At 47.4% G+C, this 23,094-nt stretch overlaps 2 protein-coding genes across 2 annotated transcripts in view; one reads left to right on the top strand and one right to left on the bottom strand.

Annotated features, from left to right (window-relative positions):
* Nucleotides 1-539, bottom strand: part of LOC135902614 (cytochrome P450 3A14-like) — a 36,847-nt gene extending 36,308 nt beyond the window's left edge. Inside the window, exon 1 of the mRNA XM_065432809.2 lies at nt 405-539. Within this exon, the coding sequence (XP_065288881.2) occupies nt 405-463 (59 nt within the window). The 5' untranslated portion in view covers nt 464-539. The remainder of the gene's footprint in view (nt 1-404) is intronic.
* A 1,953-nt stretch (nt 540-2,492) lies between these two features.
* LOC135902554 (kelch-like protein 10) overlaps nt 2,493-23,094 on the top strand; it is a 40,229-nt gene continuing 19,627 nt past the window's right edge. The window contains exons 1-6 of the mRNA XM_065432692.2: nt 2,493-2,517; nt 6,530-6,879; nt 7,688-7,894; nt 16,361-16,569; nt 19,894-20,219; nt 21,955-22,150. Coding sequence (XP_065288764.2) covers nt 2,493-2,517; nt 6,530-6,879; nt 7,688-7,894; nt 16,361-16,569; nt 19,894-20,219; nt 21,955-22,150 — 1,313 coding nt within the window. The remainder of the gene's footprint in view (nt 2,518-6,529; nt 6,880-7,687; nt 7,895-16,360; nt 16,570-19,893; nt 20,220-21,954; nt 22,151-23,094) is intronic.

The following is a 23,094-nucleotide window of genomic DNA, read 5'->3' as shown; positions in this document are numbered from 1 at the left end:
GTTTGGTAAAACTTCTGTTGAATAAGTGAGTACATAAAAGACTAAATGCCGCTCGAACAAAACACATTCCGATCGAGTAAACTTACCAGAAGGTAAAGATGATCGCGCAAGTAACGGTGCAGCTGTCGCCCAGGAGTTATACTAAATTCGAGCAACAAAGGAGTGGCACTTGAGCAATTTCTATTTTTCTTAGGTTTCTCCCATAAGAAACTAACATGCGGCAACTAACAGTGTCACTAGCGCGAGGTTTTATAACCGCGGATGAGTTTGCTCACAAGTAAGACCTAAAGAATGCGTAAAATGTAAGAATTCTCTGTACAGACGGTTACAAGAATCGTCTTTCATTTCGTTTAGCAGCGGAGTCGGTACAGAATTTCTCTCTAATGGCGAAGGTCTTTACTTACATGAACAGCGCAGTGACAAGACATAACGTGAGTGCGAGTAGCACGGCAGTCACCAACATAGCGGCGAGAATGGGTTGTGCGAGCCACTCGTGCGAGTGAGGCGCAGTAGGTCTTTTTGTATAGAGTGCTTTGGCAGATGGCATGCATGGGCGTGAAGAGGATAACGGGAGATATGCGCGGAGCGAATATTGCCTTTAGCCTTCAGGTTATCTTATACAAGTCCCGCTATGCATGCCCTTCATTGTCTGGTCTTTCTATTGTACTAAGCGCGTTTGATACCGATGCGTAACAAACCCGCATCGGGTTCGCAATAGCAAAGCGCTCCTCTGATACTTACGCGTGGACTGATATACAGGCTCTTTAATGGAAAAGGAAGAGGTTTGCTTTGCGGTGCGCTGAGCACGCTGTGATGTACTTGGTACTTGCGTTCCAAGTTGTATTCTGAATAATGCGCGCAGTGATGTTCAGGCTTTGCGCAGATAATCAGCATGCGTTTATTCGTTAACACTGCATGTTGCAGTTACTTTAGATTCTGACCTTCTTTTTTGCCACCATTGCAAATCTACCCTTTTCCTGAACCCCTTTTTTCAAATGATAGGGCCGAAACGACATGCTATTTCGAATAAACGTTCATTCACTCATACTAACATATTGGCTGTACCAGATGGGGAGTAAAACAATTAACTAAGTCTACACATCTCACTGAAGACACTCCAGTGGTTGTTGGTCATTTGTTTTCAGTAAACGTGTCTTTCTCTTTTTCTCTCTCAGTCAACTTTGCGTTTTGTGTTAGCATTGCCTTACTGTATATTTTGTTTGTTTTTGCTTAGTTATATGTTTGTGTCTTTCCAGATTTTTCGTTCCTTCGTGCACTCAATATGAGAGACCCTGTTAACAATGGTTTTGCTTTGGGGCCCCGTAAGATGTATTTGTTAGCCGCTGATATGAAATAATCTCCCCTTCCAGAAAAGGACAATGAGTCAGCCTAGCTAGAAAGCAAGCAGGCAGTAAATTTCGTTCGGCGACTACGTCAAGGTAAGAGAGCTTTCTCAAAACAATTTTAGACCCAAGTTTCCATAGCGAAAACATCAAGGTTCGACAGCCAAAAATTTCACACCGACAGCCGATGATTACGATACTCCTTAATGCGAATTTGTAGCGCAGCTGCTTAGGTGTTTTCAATTCGCGATATATTATGGCAAATAATTTGATTCTGAACGACAGCGTGTTCTCGGCGGTGGCGCTAGGCCTCTGCTCGAGCAGCTCGTTTAGCAGCATTGACAGACGAAGCATTTCCACCGGTTGCGTCGCTCATTGTTCAGAAAGAAAGCCTGAACACGGCAATTCGTGGCTCGCGCGGAGCGCATTCTCTAGCTGCGACGTCCCCGCACGCGAAGTAGCACTTGCGCATTGGGTCCAAAGCCTACGCCGGCGCTTTGTATCCGCGCAGGCCGCATGCCTGTTCGTCCCGGCACTCGGCTCTCCTCACCCCTTTTGCCATACCCTCCCCCGCCTTCCGCCTCCTGGTTGCGCTGCGCCCTCCTCTCCGCTTTCCTCCTCTCGTTTTTCATTCCCCCGCTGTGCTCCACGTTCGCTTTCATCGCTTTCAAAAGAACCAAATTGTGTATGATGTGATATCTAAATCTTTTTATGTGGTCTTTGGAGATTTGTAGAATGCCCCAGGAGAACACGGCAGCCCTACAGTCACCATAACAGTGATCAATCGTTTAAGCATGTGGACACGAATGGCAGTTGGTCGACCACGGCACGAAACAGCCTTTTTTATTTTCAGGCAGGTTTTGACAGGAGTTGCTGAACGTAACTTACAGAAAAAAGTGTTGATCCCTGGAGAAATCGTCAGTCGAAAGACATCCTTAAGTACATCTAGGTAGTAACATTACAAATAAGACGCATGATAAGGGGAACATGAAGAAATGTGTGCACGAGTGCAGCATAAATTTCATTATTTCATTGAGGGAGGCAGTGAAACTTATAATCCATGCTAAAGCGAGCCTTTAGAAAGTTAATCTCCTCTGCGACCTCCTTCAAGAAGCCGCAAGGATCCGATCGTTGGTGCATCTCTGACAGATGACGACACAACTATTCCTCGGAGGTAAATGCCTAATTGAATTTGTAACGTCTCCCTTAAAAATGAACTATTTATATCACGAAAGAAGAATAAGGGGGATCGAATCCCGGCCACGGCGGCCGCATTTCGATGGGGGCGAAATGCGAAAACACCCGTGTACTTAGATTTAGGTGCACGTTAAAGAACCACAGGTGGTCAAAATTTCCGGAGTCCCCCACTACGGCGTGCCTCATAATCAGAAAGTGGTTTTGGCACGTAAAACCCCATATATTATTAAGAATAAGGGGGAGACAAGCTGCCTCACAGAAGGGTTAACTAGGCCAAGTCCCATATCTCAAGCGGAAAAAAGGTTATAACGCCGCATGCCCTCAACACGTGAGCTTCATACATAGATAGTAAACACGCGATGGAAAGAGAGATAAGTAGTTCGATGTGGAAAGGAAAGGTTTGCGCTATCTTCTGCAGCGCTTGAGGGAGCACGGCTCAGTGCCACGATGGAAAGCTTGCAACCTAAGCCGCGAGCAGTGTAATACTTGCAGGACAGTGGCGTAACCAAAAATACTTTTCGGGGAATGTTATACGCCGCCGGTCAAAAAAAGTCGGCTTTGAACGTCAGTCACCGTTTGCCTTCGACAAGAAAGGCGTAGCCACCGCTGGATGTCCATGGAGTAATGAGCAAACTGCGTTTTGTCTCCTCACTTTTAATTTGTTCATTTCTCGCACCACATGCGGCGTAAAGTCCCATATCGTTGACGAAAACATTACTCTCGATCAAACAAGTAGGCGCGATAGCGTTAAGGGCCGCGTGTCGTAAAAGATCCTGTGTCGGCGTCGGACGTCGTTTGGCGAAACATAGTTCCGAACCACAACCACGCAGGCCATCCGCATGGCGCAGAGCTGTTACTGTACTAATTGAATTCCTCAAAGTAAGATGCGTCAGAAAAATCGTAAAGTACAACATAAACACAACCTACAGACGTGATAGGGTCGGAATGTAAGTTGAATATACCAGAATACATAATTCTGTTACGCGGAAACTCAAACACAAAGCCCTTTTCCAGCGTTTCTACCATTCATAGAACGGCGCGCCCACTCGGTTCCCTGCAACAAAACCATCCGCTCTCGCCTCCGCACATCTGCAGCCCACGTAAGAGGCCGCGTTTCTACCAGAAAGCTCGCCCCCTCGCCTTCGTGCGTTGCGTTCGCCGCCAGCGTTTCCTGGTAAACATTACGGTTACATAAGCTGCAGTAGCCGGGAAACGTGAGAAGCCGTCAGGGAATCTTTCAATGCTATAGCGTTCCACTCTTACAGGAGATGCTTAAGCGTCCTCCAAATTTTTCATTTGGCCTTATCGAGGCGCAGTTATAATGAGCGCGTTCATGACTTTCCGAGGTCTACAAACAGAATAATGATGTCGCATTGTTATACCAATGCCTCCTTTACTAGATGCCAGCCGCGTTGTCCGTAAACTCGGTTCCTGGCCCTCTCCCTTTTCTCTCCTCCGCGAAAAGGCAACGAGCGCCGCTTGTGGCGGACGTCTGCAACCTAGATCACGTGCTGCGGCCTTCGAGATTACCACGGCGTCTGTTGCCATCTCGGAGGCCTGCAATAACGCTTGCTAACAGATGGATGGATGGATGTTATGAGCGTCCCCTTTGAAACGGGGCGGTGGTTTGCGCCACCAAGCTCTTGCTACTATACTGCCTTATATTCTACCTAGGTTAAACAATGAAAAAAGGAAAAAAAACACTATGAACTATCACGCCCAAATTTTCTGATCCCCGCGCACATAAAGCGCCCGCGGAGCATTCAGCCGCCGCTGCCACATCCGCCGGAAGTTGAAAAGGCAACGAGCGCCGCCTCACGGAATTTATGCTGAACTAAGGAACCGCCGCCGCAATGGGAAAGCGAGCAACGCGGCTGGCATCTAGTAAAGGAGGCATTGGTTATACGTAAGCAGTGTTAAGTGTCTCTGCCAAACTTCTGTAAATTTCCTTCTTGTGTTCAGGGTCTCATGTAAGCTATTGCCCTAAATAAACTAAATCGTTCACATGCTCTAGATGCTGACTGGCGATCATGAATCCTTTTTCTTTTGCTAGGCTATTGAATATTACCTTTGTATTCTGCATATTAATCTTCAATCTCACTCTTATACTTTCTTGGTTAAGGTCCTGAATCATTTGTTGTCATTGGTCCCCAATGTGCTTGAACAGGACAATGTCATCTGCGAACCGAAGGTTGCTGAGATATTCGCCATTGATCCTCACTCCTGAGCCTTCCCTGTCTAAAAGACTTGTTTTTGCCGCAATTTAACACACACAAAAGGAAGACACATAAAGACAACACGGGCGGCACTCCCAACTGGATTAATTTGATCTGTGACCCATGATTCATGGGTATATTCCGTTCGCATATTCTGCCATTTTCTTCCTATGCCATTTAAAATAGGGAGCATATGCTTCACTATTCTTTCATATGTGTCCCAGCCGGTTTGTCTACAGGCGTATTCAAAGAACGCAATCCAAGCTTCTGGATTCCATGACAAGCAATGAAAAGGCTCAGGTTGCACAACCTCTGTAGGAAAGCTTTCTTTGAAAATCAGGGTCGAGGCAAGAGTGTGAATCATTTCATTTTTTCTGAAAAAAAAATGCTTTTGTTGAAGCTGAATCGCCTGCAGCACCACGGAGATATCAGCATGGTAAACTGGCTCCGGTGCGGCTGACTTCTCTAATTGCGATAGCACAAGGTGTTAGAAAAGGGAGACTCGAAGGTTTATCTTCACGGACCCTTTTCCTAAGAGCTCTTCCAGAGAAATAGATGTCTTCTGCATAATGAAAAGCACGGCCTTATTTGTCGTCACATCAACGGGAAGATCGGCTGGCGGGTCTCCAGGGAGCGAGTACTTAATGAATACGACGCCGTCTTTGGCTGGTTGAACGAAGATGGGCTACCCACAACACGGATCGTATAAAGTCGGCTGCAGAAAAATATGTACTAAGACTGCACTTAGTAATACACAACAAAGTCTTGTCTTGTCTTGTCTTGTCTTGTCTTGTCTTGTCTTGTCTTGTCTTGTCTTGTCTCGTATCCTAAACAGTGGCGCATACCCACTATGGGGGATTGGCCAAGAAGCAGGCGGTTTTCCGTGTGCTTAGAAGTTAAACGAAACTAGATTTGAATAGTGGAGCGTCGGACTATAGAACTGTAATTTGGAAGTGTAATGAAAATATTGTTATGAATTTTGATAAATAGGTGAACATAAAGAAATGAAATAATAGAAATTATTCTCCATTTTGTTGAATCTCACTTCTTTTTTACGTTTTTCACTGCCCCTGCCGGTCGTCTTGTTTCAACTTCTTCTATCGACAGGCCGCCATAGGATTGTTTCAATAAATATTTTCTGGAATCGTTTGCCAGCAATAGAGAGGAGACACCAAGCAAATCCCTGGAAACGAGTTTCACCTCAAGTGACCTACGGCTTCATTTTGAACTGGCACAGATAGTTCTCATTGCATATAAAACATTGGTGCGCGTTGCATTTACTCTACTCTTCACGTGTGATGCCACAGCAACCGGAAATATTGCATCACGTTTCGTCTCCTCTGACCATGCTGGTTCGTTGCTTGGTTTTCTACTACGAGTGGCGCTTTGAAGAAAAAGAAAGCGAGTCGCATGCCGAACTGCTGCCTTGTGCTGTGCTCCTGTAATAAACAAACAAATGACCTGAATGCCTGTCATTCACTCTTCGCCAGAAACATTGATTCAGAAATTCCGTGCGCAATAGCAAAGTCAGCAAGAAAAACAAAATCTTCGTTCTGGTCTGCTGCCTACAGGTGACACTCATCCATAAAGCGTTACAGAGCCACGGGAGCTGCTACTTGTGTGGGCGTCTTCGATGACGTGTCGCCGAGAGCCCCGGGCTGCTCGACGCGGTGCTTTCAGCCAATGAGCGTTGGGTATGCAGCGCCTCGGGCAGTCCGGTACTACCGGGCACGGCATAGTCCCGGACTGCCCAATAATGCTTGGCATTATCAGCAGCCGCAGCAGCAGCAGCAGCAGCAGCACCAGCAGCAACGCGAGCAGCGCGTGGAATCTCGAGCCCCGCCCCGGCGCTGGAACGGGCAGCTCGCTCGCACCCCTGGAGCGGAGCGGCGGCCATGTTCTCCGGCAGCATTCTGCTGCCCGGCGGCGATGCGACGGCGGACTGCGTGCTGCGCACCTCGGACGGCGGCGCGTTTCGCGCGCACCGCGCCTTCCTGTGCACCGTCAGCCCCTACTTCGCGGCGGTGTTCCGCGAGCAGTTCGGCTCGCCCAGGGACGTGCTCATCGGCGGTGTGAAGGCCGCCGTGCTCGACGCGCTGCTTACGTTCCAGTACACGGACCAGGTAGGGAACAACCGCAGCGTTGAAAACGACAAGTGCAGAAACCCGAAGCACGGCGTGGTTTCCGCAGAAGCACAGTTGACACGATAAAGGCAACTGTGAGAGGACGCCATGTTATCAAACGCGCCTCGACCGTGATCTGCTTCTAAGCCATGTGGCACCGCAGGGTGAAACGTTCGATCTGAGTGGTCGCTTTTGTTAAAATACTTTTTATCGTATTGTTATAACGGAAAGTGGTGAGAATCGTAGCTTCAGGGTAAGAGGAAGTGATCTGCAATTAAGTACAAGTACCCAACCTTGTACAGTTGATAAAATGAAAGAAGTCTGTTATACTCGCGGCCGTACATGGAGTCAGTACACCGCTTATACCGTAGTGTTTTAGGTTCTTTATAATAATGACATTGTTGGATGGCTAAAATAACCACGTGCAACAGCGATCCGCTGGCACTTCGGCGAACAGGGGTTAATTGAAAAACGGCACTACAGCCTAGTTCCTTCCAGCGGACACTGCAGCTGCACTTTCTCTGCACCTCCATGCTACACTTGATTGAACTATAGTTTTTCCCCTTTCAGGAATAGAGGGAGTACGGTATAATGGGTCGTTAATAAATTTGTGGATGACAAGAAAAAATTCGCTCGCTTTACCCGCGAGGACACGTTCCTACAGCACAAGAGGACAAATAGGACATCTGGCGGTCGCGTATGCACTAACGCTATGGGACTGGCAGGCAACGGGTAGCTATGTATGTACAAGAAACGCTTGGTTCATTTTGTGGTGATGACTCTGCATGCGTGGCCGATTCCAATGCAGCTATGCGTGAGCCCCCAGAACATCCTGGAGGTGCTGCAGGCGGCAGACATGCTCCTGCTGGAGGATGCGCGTAAACAGTGCCTGGTGCTGCTGCTGAAGAGCATGGGGATTCAGAACTGTATGGGCCTGGCCGCCCTTACGCGGCAGTACTACAGCCCGAGCTTCGCAGATGCCGTGTTCACCTTCGTGCGCGAGAACTTTGACGAGGTGAGCGTGCGAGCGCCAACTCTTAACGTGCGGGCCCAATAAACACAGAGACTAATTCAGTTTCAAATAAGGCAAAGTATTCTTTGACAAAACCGTACCCACTCGCTTGGCAGAAAGAAATAACTGTTGCCGAAATTTTTTTAGTGGACTCGAGGAACATGTTCTGAGCAGTGTAGTAAATTACCATTCGACCACACTAAGGGGCTACATTTACAGTTGGGAGAGCCTTGGTAAGCTAGAAAAGACAAAAAAAAAGAAAATTAGAGACAAGTGGCGACGCCACGTTGAAGTTCCCGCACAATTTCGCCGTGACGTCAGGGATTTGTGCGGGGTCTGCCCGGGCCCCTTTAATTTTTTGTTATTGAAGCTGGACTAACTGTGCACTAAAGAAGCCCAAGACTTGGCACGCTTCGAGAAGCTTCACTGAGCCACCAACTTCGACATTTGTGGCGTTAGGCTGATGAGCTATTAATTGCTGTTCGCAGTAATTCTGTTGAAGGGTACTTCCTGTTAAACCTGTTAGAGGCTCTGTCAAAGGCTCTTTTTGAAGTCGACGTTCTCTTAAACATGCCGCTACAGCAATCAATAGAGAAAGTTGTGGAGCTGGTAATTCTCAAATTTTCTTTGCAGCCTTTTACTAGCGCCAAAATAAACAACGCAAGCACGTGGTGGTTAATGGATACGAAGCACCTTACAGATCAACATCCCTCCGAGATTGTCAGGGCGCAGCCTGGTCTCTCGAAGGTCACACTCGGTTACCGCGCAATTTCTCCGAGGTCTGTAATCTGCGTCGTTTCCGCCGATCGGCAATGATATCGGGGTTTTTTTTTCGTCTTTTCTTTTAATTCGGTATCAGAAACGTCTATTTTTCGCAAGCTTTTCTTTACGCATCCGGTCTTATTTCAAGCGTACAGTTTTTGTATGGAGGCTGTTGTGCATCTGCACTGTCTTCTAATGGCCTTTTTAAGTGGCCCAATTTTTTTTTTTCGGCTTGTTCACCTTCAACGGCATATGACGACTTCATAGGCCAGATGTTGGTAATGACTTTCCCCTGATTTAAAACCTATGGAACATATCGTACAAAGGGACATACATACATGCATGTAGCGTTTAAATTATTTTTATCTATAGACAGAGCGAACCCCCCCCCCCCGTCACAAAAGGACAAATCTATCAGAAAATACCTATATCAGAACCGTATAAATTTTTGCCTTTTCTAAAGAAAATCTGTCGAATGCAACACAAAACCCGCCGAAAGTCAACAAAATGCCAGCACCTTTTTGCATAAACAGGCAAAGTCGGTGTACAAAATTTTGAGAGGGAAACTGTAGATTGTCTTAATTCACTTTTACAAGGTTAGGTTATTGCCTGCCCTTACACTGTTTGCATATAAGTCACAAGCATTTCATGAACATTGCAGAAGCAACATTCAGACCATGGTGAAACCTACACCATTAGGGGCTCCGGATAAAGGACCGTTCATAGATAATCGTCCCCTGTCCGTCTATACGAGCCTGTTTGCGTCGGCCCTAGAGAGATAGGCAAAACACCATGAATCTATTGTTTTTGTAGAGAGATTACTAGAAACGTCGGAGCCCATGTTATGTTCAAGTAGACAAACACAAGCACTGTCTCTCAGCCCAGGCTTTCTTTTTGCGCTTCGTGTGACGCGGCCCCATTGATAAAGGCCACACGTTTATTCGGACCAAGCTAGGTCGCTGCGCAACATGATGCCTCAACCCTAAGTGAAAGCTCAGGCGGCGAGATGGCACGAGCGAGACCTAGTGCGTTTTTCTCCGATTGATTGATTGATTGATTGATTGATTGATTGATTGATTGATTGATTGATTGATTGATTGATTGATTGATTGATTGATTGATTGATTGATTGATTGATTGATTGATTGTGGTTTAACTCCCGGAAGCAAGACTGGTGCTAGGAGAGACGCCACTGTCAAGAACTACGGATGATTTTTTTTCCGCCTAGGGTTCTTTACCAGGTCCCTAAATTTAAGGATGCGCGCGTTTTTGCATTTCGCCTCAATCTTAATGTAGACGCTGCAACCGGGTATAGAAAACTCGCGACATCGCGCTCAAACATCAAAGCCACTAATCCACCGCAGCGGATGCATGTCCGTCCGCACGGATATATAGGATCTGAACGAGCGCGGTCAGTCGGTTGAGGCCGCCGAGGTCGGAGCGTGGTGGGGCTTGATCGCATATAAGATCGGCCGTCCAGGATAGCGGACAACCGAGCTATGCACTCACTGCACCCGGTAGCCTCGGCGGGCCCCCACCCCACGAACCAGTCTGCGTTTCAGCTTTGATGTCCCCGTTGCCCCTTTGGCGTTCTGGAGGCGCCGCCAAAGTATACTAAATAGTGGCACTTTGTTTACACTTAGTACTTAGTCCCCAGTACGTGCGCGAATTCTCATTGCCTTCACCGCAATGCATTGCGTGTGCTTCACCGCATCACCAAAATGTATTCGGGTGAAGCCATTGTGGAACGCGTGTAAGACTTATGAGAACAAGAAAATCCGAACAGTGCGATAACACGAAAACATTGCTTTTTTATCTTAGTGCATGATAGTTAATTGGGGCACCCTGTATATATTTATGACCTCTTCATACAGGTGACGATGTTTCCATCCCTAATAAATGTTGTAAGTTATTAGAAGTATTTCTAATGAGTCTTTAGCTGTGCTTACTGGAAAGAGAAGCGATGGTGAGACACACATCATTCACGTGCATTTCACACGCCGTTGATAAATGACTCTGCCGAAGGGGTCACTAAAGTCTACAGGTATTTTTCAGGGTCAAAAAACATGCAAAGCATATTGAAGCGAGGTGAACATACAGCAACATATCGATTCTCTAGGCATAAGCTATCCATACCTTTAGAAATCATTTTTAAATGACAACCTCCTTCTATTTAAACATAAAATAAACTTTGTCCCGTATATATATTTAAATATATTGTATATGTGCATCGTGTTTACAATGGGAATTAAAAACAATGCTGAAGTGAGAAAATACAGATAAGGCCGCTGTCGTTGGTGCTTGTAATGCGCTTGTTCCCCTATTGTCAGAATTCGCAGAAATAAAGCAAAGTATGAATTAAAATCCGTGCACGTCCGCGCCAACAATGATGCATTAAGCTGTCAACCAGAATAAAATTTTAAGTGAAAAGGTCGAGGCAAATGAAAAGAAACCTCAAAATTATGTGGGTAACAGAACTCTGGCTATGTGAAGTCAGAAGGGTTGAAATCTGGGCCAGTTGGTACATACTTGAACGAAAAAACCAGTCAAAAGCACAAAGGACAAGAGGAGAAGTTCACATCACAACATCGTTGTGATGTGAACTTCTCCTCTTGTCCTTTGTGTTTTTGACTGGTTTTTTCGTTCAAATATGTGAAGTCAGGTGGGGAGGGGGGCACGTTTCGGCATCGCCAAGGGGGGAGGGGCTCAGCCCTCCCGGAAAACTCTGGAAGGGGCTCGGACCCTGAGCAGACCCCCCCCCCCCCGCCCCCGTAGAAGGCACCCATGACTATATTTGTAGGCGTTTCATGTAAAACAGAAGTACACTCCACACTAAATGCGGAATAAGGACCTTGTCAATTACAGCCATTTTTGAATTCCTTACCACCTAGCACGAAGTCGCTGATTCAGCTATATTTATTAAGACACCTCTGAAGTTTTCCTCATTGCTTTATCAATATATTTCCTTCCTGCCCTTATTGCCTTGTATTACACTTCTTTGTGGACGTTTCATATTTTTTATATGTATGCCATTGTGAATCTTCTTGCCAATTTTTTGAGCGACTGTTATCGCACTGTTTGAATTTTCTTGTTCCCACAAGTCTTACACGACGGCTTGGTAGGCTGCCGGATTCTCGGTACGCAGTTGCTGCTTGCGCTCGTCTGCACGAGCCTGTTCTTGTGCCTGGCCTGCAGCAAGGGCACTCCGTAGACGAGCTTGCTCGCGGTTCGGTTCGCGGCGTTGCTGATCGAAAGCTACCTGTTCCTCAGGAGTATGTATGACGGTTGGCCTGCCCATTTCGGAGCCCGAAAGAGACTGCTGCGCACGCGCGTGGCTGCGACGGAGAGCAACGACTTCACTACTGGCACCGCCAATCGCGCGCCTCTCTTTCGCTTTTTTTTTATGCGAAGCATATTACTAGAGCTCAACCCAGCTCCTCAGGCGCGGCGGTGTCGCCTTCAATGACCTTGAGTACTCATGCCATACCACGTGACACCGTGACGTCACGACAGAGGAGAAACGGGGCTCCAACTCGCGGCGTCGCGGCGGTATATAAGCAGCTGCGCTTGCCTCTGCTAGACACTCACGAGCTGAGACGCCTCCTGGAGACAGACCTGCTCGTTGGAATGAGAAGCGAAGGTTGCGGCGTGCCACAGAGACTGATGAAGAGCGGGAAGAACGTCTGGCCAAGCAACGTGCTCAGTATACGGCTCGGCGACAAGTTACTTACCAAGTTTAACCACCAATATGCTTCGCATCTGACTAGGCTTAACCAAGCTAAGCCTCAGCCAATTTTTTTTGTGCGTGTGTGTGAATTCGCATGGGGTTGAGTATGTATGACGGTTGGCCTGCCCATTTCGGAGCCCGAAAGAGACTGCTGCGCACGCGCTTGGCTGCGACGGAGAGCAACGACTTCACTACTGGCAACGCCAATCGCGCGCCTCTCTTTCGCTTGTGTGTGTGTGTGTGTGTGTGTGTGTGTGTGTGTGTGTGTGTGTGTGTGTGTGTGTGTGTGTGTGTGTGTGTGTGTGTGTGTGTGTGTGTGTGTGTGTGTGTGCGTGTGCGTGTGCGTGTGTGTGTGTGTGTGTGTGTGTGTGTGTGTGTGTGTGTCTGTGTGTGTGTGTGAATTCGCATGGGGTTGAGCTGCAGGAGTTTTCGGCGTACAGGCGACATACAATCAGACGGACGAACCGGCTAGCGATAATCAGCTTCGCTGTAAAACATCGTGATAGAGCTAGTGCCTTATCTGCCGGCCGCGCCTTGCCCGATGAAACACGTCGCGTTTGGTGTTAGTTGGAAACAAGCTGTGATAGCTGTTGTCCTAACGTAATGTGCACAGATGGTTCTTCTTTTTGCCTCTACATCTATCACCACAAAAGCGAAGCAGATTAACAACACCAACGAAAATGTTTAAAGGTGCGTTTTGCTCCGCCCCAGTCGCCATGTCTTTCGCTAATGAGCAGAGAGTAAAAATTATCCTGACCTTGGTAGCTGAAAATGTCAAGACGAAGGCCGCAAATATATATGTCGTGGAAATGTGATGGTAGATCATACGCGTCGACTATCATCAGAAATGATGAAAACCTGAGACAAACCGGCAGCTTCAAGAAACAGCGGCGGTGGACAACATCTCTGATCCTAGCCTACGCGCGGATGTTCTAGCGCTTATGGCTTCAAACCCTCATTCTAGCGTGTGGGACGTGCCCGCCCAGGTACTAATTTCGAAGTCATCAGTTTGGACGATTCTAAACGACGGCCTTTCACCCGTACCACCCTAACCAGCACCATTGCTTGGAAGATAGGGACCTGTGGTATTGTCTAGATTTCGCGAATTGGGTCCTCACAAAAGCCGATGAGCCACCGGACTTTTTGAGCAACATCAAGTGCACAGATGAAGCCAATTTTCACAGAAACGCCAGGTAAATTTGCATAATGCTCGCTATAGGAGAATCCACACTGGGTTAAGCGCAATCAGCACCAGTACCAGTGGTCGGAATTTACTCCGGTGCTGATTGCGCTTTTAGTCCCATCATCTTCGATCACACACTTACTGGACAGCATTACGTGGAAGAAATTTTTTAAGGAGTGATGGATGAGTTTCGCAGCTAAGTTCCGTTGTCATATCTTCCACTTCTGTGTTATGAGCAAGAAGGAGCACCAGCACACAGCAGCAGCCGAGCACGAAACTGGCTGGATGCGACCTTTCATGCGGAGTAGGTTGGAAGGCATTAGGGTAAAGGCTTGGGGCGAATCGGCTGTGGTTCATAATGGCGGTAATAGCACTCTTTACTCGTCTCTGTCCTTCCTTTCCTACTTCTGTGCGCTACCGAAACACCGCCGTTATGAAGATTGGAAGGCACGGGCCTGTAAATTGGCCGGCTAGGTCACCTGACCTCTCTCCACTTGATTTCTTCTTTTTTTTCTTTTTTTTTGCGGGGGGGGGGGGGGGGTATGTGCAAGATCGCGCTTACATGATCGCGACGGACGTCAGATTAGCTCAAGAAAAGGATAAGGGATGTCTGCCGTAGGATTCGAGCGTCGATCAAGAAAGCCACTGAAGATGTGACAAAGCGGACTCAGTACTGCGTAGCTGCCAAAGGAGACCTATCCGAACATGTCCTCTAGGCAGCAGCTCGTGTTCAACGACGATTATAAACTCATAGATAATAAGGGCACACTGAAATCTGATGTCTTTTTGTTTGTTTTTTGTGCAAGCGTCCCGATTGCCAATTCGGCTCATTTAGAAGTGAATATTTACTTTCTTGAACCCGTTGGTTTTGCCCTTTCTCAGCACGTGGGTCGGTTCCCGGGCTGTTTATTTCGCTTTTATTTTATGTAATTAAGCTGTTTTTGCAGCACGCATACACTCTCATGAAAACTAAAACCGTCACTTTAATTTGGCTTTGGTCCGAAGCAAGTTTCTGGCGCGAATTATAACTGCGCGAGCACCCTGTCGGTGCGGTGCGAGCAAAGCTGGGATATTGAAACGTGCTATGCCTATTACATTGCTTTTGGCCTTTCGCGCGTGGTCAGAGCGGCGCTTCGGCAGAGTTATCAAGGCGCTTTCGTAATCAATGTGATCAGTGGTCCTTCAGAGAAGGGACAATAAACGTGACGTCGGAATAGCTGCAAAGACGCGAAACCTGCTGTTGGTGCTCGTTCCGTACCATTATCAAGGTGATGCGCTGTGCGAGAGGCAATGCAGTTGCTTTCAATCAGCGTATTTGAGGGCGCTGCTTTATGAAGCGTGTGGGAGCGCAGTCACGTGGTATTTTTCATATTTTGTGAGGTTTGTTTGCCAGTCGAAAAAAATTGCATGCAATTAGAACGTCGCTGAAAACACAGCAGTTGGATGTCATTTGAGGGTGCCTGGAGGATTCAGTTACCCAAACATTCGCTTGCCTTTTATCATGTCATCCAACTGCTTAGGCACCCACCGACATGGAATCTTCCGGCGCCCTAAGGACCAGTGAACAATGTCGTAAACACTTCTATACGGAATACCAAGCTCCCGGGAAATGTCCTTGAGGTGCACACGCGGGTCCCCTTTCACCATTGCATCCACGTGGGAATGTTGTCGTCGGTCAGCGACGCACGCGGCCTCCTCTCCCAACGCTCATTGTCATGAAAGTTTTCACTGGCTTTTTAGAAATCACACCAGCGCCACCTGACACTTCTCAAAGCGAGACACCTTCCCCGACACGCGGTGTGTATTTCCTTGTGAATTTCGATGGGCGCTCGTCCCTTGCTGGATAGAAAACAAATCACACTTTGTTGCTCGTACGCCATGATCGTGTGAAGCACAACCGCCATCTTAAATAATTGTCAGCGCCACTGTGCCACGGAGCTACCAGCAGATAAGGCCGGGCCGATCCAAAAAAGGCCCAGCGCTGGGAATGGATATGTTTATTTCGCATTTACCGGCGTAATTTGACTGAAAAAAATAGGTGCAAGGACTTTCGATTCACCCTCGTACTTAATACGTTACTGCGATACGTGATAAGTTAGGCTCACTGCGCGAGCTCATCCTATACGGTGGTCAACCGTGGTGGCTAGCGCTGGTACCGTGATTGCACAACAACGGTGTAGCGACCACTCGGCCCAGACTGCCCATTGCGAGTCTAATTCGCGCTTGATGCTTGTTTTGCGTCGAGGCAAGACGTGTATATGAAATAAGCCATCGCTTGTCCCATCTCACTCTGAGGTCAAATTTCTTGTTATTGTTGAGATCAACTATTTGCATTTGATGCCACTAGGTCTAAACGGACGACACCGTGCCACGAAAGAGCTTTGCTTCTGGCAGATGGCGCCACAGAATAAGAGTTGGCTATGCATTGGCGATGCGCTGGCGATGAGTAACGCTCAAACAGCCTAATTCTGCTCAGCACCAAAAATGTTGTACTACGCTTTAGCATGGTGGGCAATGACTGTATGCGAAGTCGTTCGGCATATATAACGTGTCACTCTGGGAAAGGTGGCGCAAGCGCAGTGGGCCTAACGTGTGCCATATCACTGTAACGTATCCCGTGCCACAGAAAGGTTCAGCTTTCCACTGCTATACGTGGAAGTGTTCTTACCTCTACTACGTGTCTTCATGAATCGAATGACCACGCATCTGTGGTGCCTATAGAGTCTGTAGCTTCTGTTCTTTCACGTGCGTACATCGTTTCTCCGTGGGCTGAACCGCTCTTACACGGCGAACGCAGATCTGGCAGCGCAGCGAAGAGTTCACGGACACCCCTGCATGGCTCATGTATAAGCTACTGTCTTCGCCGGAGCTTAACCCCGTCCACGAAGAAGACGTGCTTCACGCGATTGCACGATGGTTCTCGGCCGTCTCGTCACCTGAAGCGGTAGACCGCACAGAACTGCTCGAGTTGCTCCAGTGCGTCCGCATTGGCCGGTGCAGCAAAGAGTGAGTTGGCCTTTTCTATCCTGACACGGCGCCTGGCCAATAGATGGCATTGCTCAGAAACCTGATCCAAAGCAGTGCAGGCGACTGTAGTAAATTTATGCATGCGTAACATATTCCTCATCAGCCTATTTTTGTGTCCACTGCAGGAGGAAGGTCTCTCCTAGCGATTTACAATGGCCCTTGTCTTGCGATAGCTGGTTCCAACTTGCGCTTGCGAATTTTCTCGTTTCATCCCTCGACCTAATTTTATGCCGTCCTCAACTGCGCTTCCCTTCCCTTGGCACCCACTCTGCAACCCTAGTAAGCCACCGGTTATCTCCCCTACGCATTACACGGCCTGCCCTGCTCCATTTTATTTTCTCAATTTCAACTAGAATATTGACTATCCCCATTTGCTATGTGATCCCCACCGCTCTCTTCCTGTCTCTTTAACGTTACACCTAACATTCTTCGTTCCATCGCTCTTTGTACGGTCCTTAAATTGTTCTCGAGCTTCGTTGTTAACCTCCAAGTCTCTGCCCGCTCCGGTAGAATGTAGTGATTTTACACTTTTAAAATACGGGGTTTTACTTACCAAAACCACTTTCTGATTATGAGGCACGCCGTAGTGGAGGACACCGGAAATTTGGACCACCTGGGGTTCTTTACGTGCACCTAAAGTACACGGGTGTTTTCGAATTTCGCGCCCATCGAAATGCGGCCGCCGTGGCCGGGATTCGATCCCGCGACCTCGGGCTCAGCAGCCACTGAGCAACCACGGCGGGTCGATTTTACACTTTTCTTTTCAATGATCGTGGTAAGATCCCATTCAGGATTTGGTAATACCTTCCGTATGCACTCCAACCCATTTTTATTCTGTAAATTTCCTTCTCATGATCAGAGTCCCTTGTGAGTGATTGACCTAGATAAACGTACTCCTGCACAGACTCTAGAGGTTGACTGGCGATAATGAATTCTTGTTCCTTTGCCAAGCTATTGAACATTACCTTTGTCTTCTGCATATTATATTCAAACTTATTGTTTCACTTTAAAGGTTAAAGTCCTAAATCATTTGTTAAAATAAATATCCAGTGTTGGTGAACAGGAGAATGTCATCTGTAAACCGAAGTTTGTTGAGATATTCACCATTGATCTTCACTCCTAAGCTTTTGCAGTCTAATAGCTTCAGCACTTCTTACAAGCGTGCAATGAATCGCATTAGAGATATTGTGTCTTCTTGCCTGACCCTATGTTGATAGGTTATTTTCTACTTTTCTTGTGTAGAAGCAAGGTAGCTGTGGAATATTTGTAGATATTTCCCAGGGTATTCGCGTATGTCTCCTGTACTTCTTGGTTACGCAATGCCTCCGTGGCTGCTGGTCTCGCTACTTGTTAAAAATACCTTTTCATGTTGTTTAAAAGCCATGTAGAGAGATTGGTTCATAACATACTACATACAGTGTTACTTTATAAACACAGTTTTTCCTGCTCCCTTTAAATGTAAACCACCTCTGATAATCATTAATCATTTTAAAGGCAATCGCCTTCTCCTCTCTCATTATCTGGCCCCATCTACGGCTGGTCGTGAGGCCAACAGGGTCCTGCACCTGACGTCACCAGGGTAAAAGCTGTCAATTGGTTCACATACGAGGAACATAAATATCGTTTCGTGAGCTATAGTGGCCCAGTTCTGTGCAGTTTCAAGCCCGCCCTGCCTCGTCTCGCTTGCCTCTCGTGAGCGATCAACTCATTTGACATCACAAGCGTGTTTTAATACTGTACATGAGGCAGAAACTCACGCGTAGCCGATAGGTGCGGAGTCGTGACAAGCGAAAATTGATGCTCCTTTCAGACAGAGAACCCAAAGCTGACTTTCGGTACTGGCATAGGATCCACGTGTGTTTTCGAGTACTTGATCACGTTGGTGCATTCACCTAGCTTTATCTTCAACCACTGTGCCTTGGTATCCCTCGCAGCTTCAGTAAGGCCCCTACTCCTTAGGGTCCTCAGCGCGACCGAAGAAATAAAGAAGCTCTTTACGGCCTCAGTATTGCTACGGCGAGGAGGCATATATACCGCTATGCCATCGTCCCATGCGAGGAGTTGCTCAACACTAACCCATGACCATATGTCACTATCATGTAGTCCTCCGATCCAGGGCTCCCTCATTCGTACAGCGCAACGCGTAATTACCTGTTCGCCAGTCTACAAAACAATTTTGTGAACTTCCTCGAGCTGAGTAAGCGCGACAAGTTGTCTGTAGGGTTATAATGCGTGCGGCCTGGTCGCCACGATGGCCCAGTGGCTGTGGCATTGCGCTGCTGCTGAACTCGAGGTCGCTGGTTCGATCCCGGCCCCGGCTGCCGCTTCCCGATAGAAGCGGAATGCAAAAAAAAAGATAGTGCCCTTCCACTCTGTGAAGAAGAATTACCAGCGAAGCTATGAATGAGTAAAGAGCAAGGCGCAATAGATCAGGACAGAAGAAGAACACAAACGACAGGACGGCGCCTGCCTTCAATGTAATTTCCAATGTCAACGAACAGCCGAACTTTTAAAGGAGCGGGTGCGCGTGTGACGACGTACGTTAGTTGCAGTGAGGATATTTGTGTACTTTGTAGTTTAGTTGCATAATCGCATAGAGAACAAAGCCGTTAACCAGCACGCTCTGGCGGTAATATAGGTTGACAGCGCGTGCATCTCAAGTCAGGCTACGCTCGCCAAGGAACGCCTGCTCTTTTCGTCGGTACCTCTGTCCCTACCTCTGGCCGCAAACCGAGCACCACGAAAGCGCACGAAAGAATGGAAGAAAACTATTCGCTGCAGTGCTTTCAGTCTAAACTCATTTACATTCGGTGACAACTTAAGAACAAAATGTCATGTACGTTTTCCAACTCCCACACAATGTGCATGGACGCGCCATTTAATTAGGTTCGCTTACTTCCGTGATGTAAAGTAGTACTGCGTGCCTGAAATTACTATATTCTCCGCACAAATCTGTCCTTGTGTCACTGGATCTAGGATAAAACCTGAATCTCCTGGGCAAATCTTATGGGTGATCTGTATATCAGTGCTCGCCCAAGGTAATAGTTTAGCCTGAAACAACGAGCTTCTATTTTCCAGTTGGCCTAACATTTATATTAGCAGAGCAACGTCATTAAGCTGCACTCCGGTATGAGTCTGCTCTTCAGACATAAAAGGGCAATAAGTGCACAGCATTTATTGTGGGGGAAGCTTTCTATACTGCATCCTCCGGTTGTCACAGCCTATGGATGTTTGCCTTTGGTGTCTCCTTGAGCGAGGAAACTTGTGAACAGCAGCAATCGCTTCGTTCCCGGTGCTGCGCAGTGCCCTGGACCAGTTCCGCGATCGCTGGCCTTCGCTGTTTGTCCGGGCCGAGTTCCAGGAGGCCATCATGCAAGCCCTCACACTGGGCCCCTGCATGTGCTCGCCCAACAAGCTGATGCGCGCACTGACCGAGCCGGAGAACCCGCCGGCACCGACTCCACCGGCTAACGCGGCTCCGAATGCGGCCGCGGCTGCCGCCGCTGCCGTCAACGAGGCCGCAAACTTCTTCCTGGCCCAGCAAGCTCTGCAAGCCGCCGAGGCGGCAGTCGCCGCTCAAGCAGGCGCTCAAGCAGCAGCCGCGCAGGAGGAACCCGAGCCTGACTACGGTGAGGTTTGATATGCCGAAGGTGTTTGCTTATTGCGCGCCGCATTGGTGGAACGTTGTTAAGAAGTCGCGTAAGTTGTCCATATACCATGCATAACTACGCAGCTACCGGCAGCTCTCTCGCCCACACTATTGGGCACGGTAAGGTTCACTAAACTCGCCGATTTTTACCATGAATGGCGCAGCTATGATTTCAAAATTACGCCTCATTGTATTTGCTAAAGATACGATACCGCAGTGGGTTAAAGATCTGCCTTAGGTGTCACGTTTCATGCGAGTTTATCTTTCGTACCTGCACAGGACCACCTGCATATATAGATATGGTTTCGCTGCCATATGCCTAACCTAATATATATATATATATATATATATATATATATATATATATATATATATATATATATATATATATATATATATATATATATATATATATATATATATGAATAATGTGGTTACATCTCGATCTAAGCGGCGCCATTCCTCTGTTGCAACCGTTGTTTCTTCCAGAAAGGACTACACAACAATAGGTATTCAGTGGTATTCACTTTCATCTTTTGTTTGGACATCTGCAGCTCCACCAGCGGAAATGCATTTCTCGTGGCAGGGGAGCTTTCCAGGACAGACAGCTTACATAACTCTGCAAAAGGGTATTGTTATATTAAAATTTAAAGTTGACGATAATATTTTCTCGCTGCAGGCGCAAAGCCAGATGAAAACGAGCAGGGCGAATCCAGCTGCTACTTGTGTTGATTGCGCTACCATAGCATTGACAAGAGCAAGTAGCTTATGACATTACTCATTACTCTTAGAGTAAGGTCAGCGCATGCATAGTATCATCGCTTCAATGACTGACTTGATACACATTTTTCTCTAAGAAAAATTACAAGTTTTTCATTTGCAGCATCAGGTATTTTCAGCGATGACTTTGATATATTCGAACGGGGGTAAAATAGAGAATGAGCGGTTGCTCCAGCAAAAGGAGTTGCAAGCAACTCGGTAAATGAACTCTCCTCTCGGAGTTTTATTCACGCCAACACGTTGCCCCCATTGGTGGTACTTCCGGATACATATATTTATACAGTCACTGTGTAGCACACACTGCATTCTACCAGATCGGTAAGTATGACACTGCTTTGCATGCTCCATAGTTATCGTCTTGCAAATCATAGGAGTGGCTGTTTGTTGGGAAAGCGCAGTGGGCACAAATGTGCACTCTAATTATACTGCATAAAGAGCAAAAGCGCTAATAAAATCACTAATCAGAAGTTAAAATCATGGAACACCTATGATGCGGTCTTTGCAGTACGTTTCCATATGTGTGACGTACTTTAGCAATAAAAGACGGAAAGTGGACGGCCGAGTGCTTTGCTCTCGCCTTCAATATATCATCGTGCAATGCTTTCGCTTCTGTAACTGTTTATTACAACATTTTACATTGGACACATTATTCAAGTGGCTGGACAGGGGCTTTCCAAGGGTTCTAGTCATGACACAGTTGACGTTTTCACATCTGACGTTGCCGCGGAGACTTCTCGTACGGAGTCCACATTCGGTATAACGTCGACAAAAACTCACCGAAATTATATTTCTTACATACGTCCCGCAGCTGTTCTCGATTCTGCAGATGCAAGAGATGCGGTAAAATTATGCCGCCAGGATCGCGAAAGAAAATTGAACATCGAAACTCTCTGCGCGTTTTAAAAACCATGGATCGCGTTCTCCGATCTTTGCAGAGCCCATGGAGCTGAAAAAGGCGCGCTGTGACCAGTGCGGTCGCACGAATCCCGAGCGGTGGCTGCCACGGCTGCCGAGTGAGCTGATCTTTCTCGTCGGAGGATGGAGCAGCGGCCAGCCGCGTTCCACCATCGAAACGTTCGACCCACGAGTAGACCGCTGGTTTCAGCACGAGAACAAGTCTTTCGCTGCGAGGCACGTCCATTCACTCGGCGTTGAATTAATTGAAGGGGCACAGAACACAAACTTCAGACCGGTCGATTGCGCGTCGTGGGTGACCGTGCAGATGGTTTCAGTCTTGCCTTGAGTGGGTTCCCAAAAGCCGGAATGGACGCAAGGACACAAGTGGCACCGCCACTTTCAAGTTAACCGAACCAGGTCTCCGTGTCGTTAGAAATTTTGGGAGCCTGGTCGGAGACTTTTAAACGTTTATCGAGAAACCATTACGCCGCGTTCCAAAGTACGCGAAGAATAGCTTGCCCACTTTTGAGTACGTTTCAAGTGCTGTGACTGTAGAAATACGCAAAAATTGTGAAAAAGTGAGAAATAATAACGTCGCACTGACGTTCGTCATCCACATCACCCTTTCTCCACCGACTAAATCCTGTCTGAGGCTTCGAAGGAAACATTAGTAGTGTAAACAACTAATGTTTATCTCTGAAGCACACCCATGAGCAAACGTATACTGACCACAGGCTTGCCAAAAAAAACTGAATTTATTCGTAAATCCGATTCGCAAACTGAGATTGACTAGTGCAGTGGAAAGCAATGCTAAGTTTGTAATGCAGTACTGAACTTCGAGTTATACTCATAAGCACAGAAGAAAACGGACTTTATAGGGGAATCGCTGGTCCGAATGTACTGCTCAGGAAGTACGCCTAACTACCGAGGGCCAGTTTTCCATGCAGACGTGCAGCACAGCACGTGTGCAGCGGATAACGTATGTTCAAGCATAGCCCCAAGTAACGCTGATGAGACGGCACTTTGAGCAAAGCTATATGGATCGTCAACGCAAAAATCAATTCCCTTCACTCTCCCACCGTTCACTAACGCAACCTAAAACAAAATGCCCTCCTCCTCAATCTTATGCACATTTCTCGGACAGCGCAACCATAATTTAATGCGATACCACTTAAGCC

The sequence above is a fragment of the Dermacentor albipictus genome, chromosome 3 (assembly GCF_038994185.2).
Source record: "Dermacentor albipictus isolate Rhodes 1998 colony chromosome 3, USDA_Dalb.pri_finalv2, whole genome shotgun sequence".
Classification (NCBI taxonomy): Eukaryota; Metazoa; Arthropoda; class Arachnida; order Ixodida; family Ixodidae; genus Dermacentor; species Dermacentor albipictus.
The sequence above is the reverse complement of the archived record's forward strand: the minus strand, read 5'-3'. Positions and strand labels throughout refer to the sequence as shown.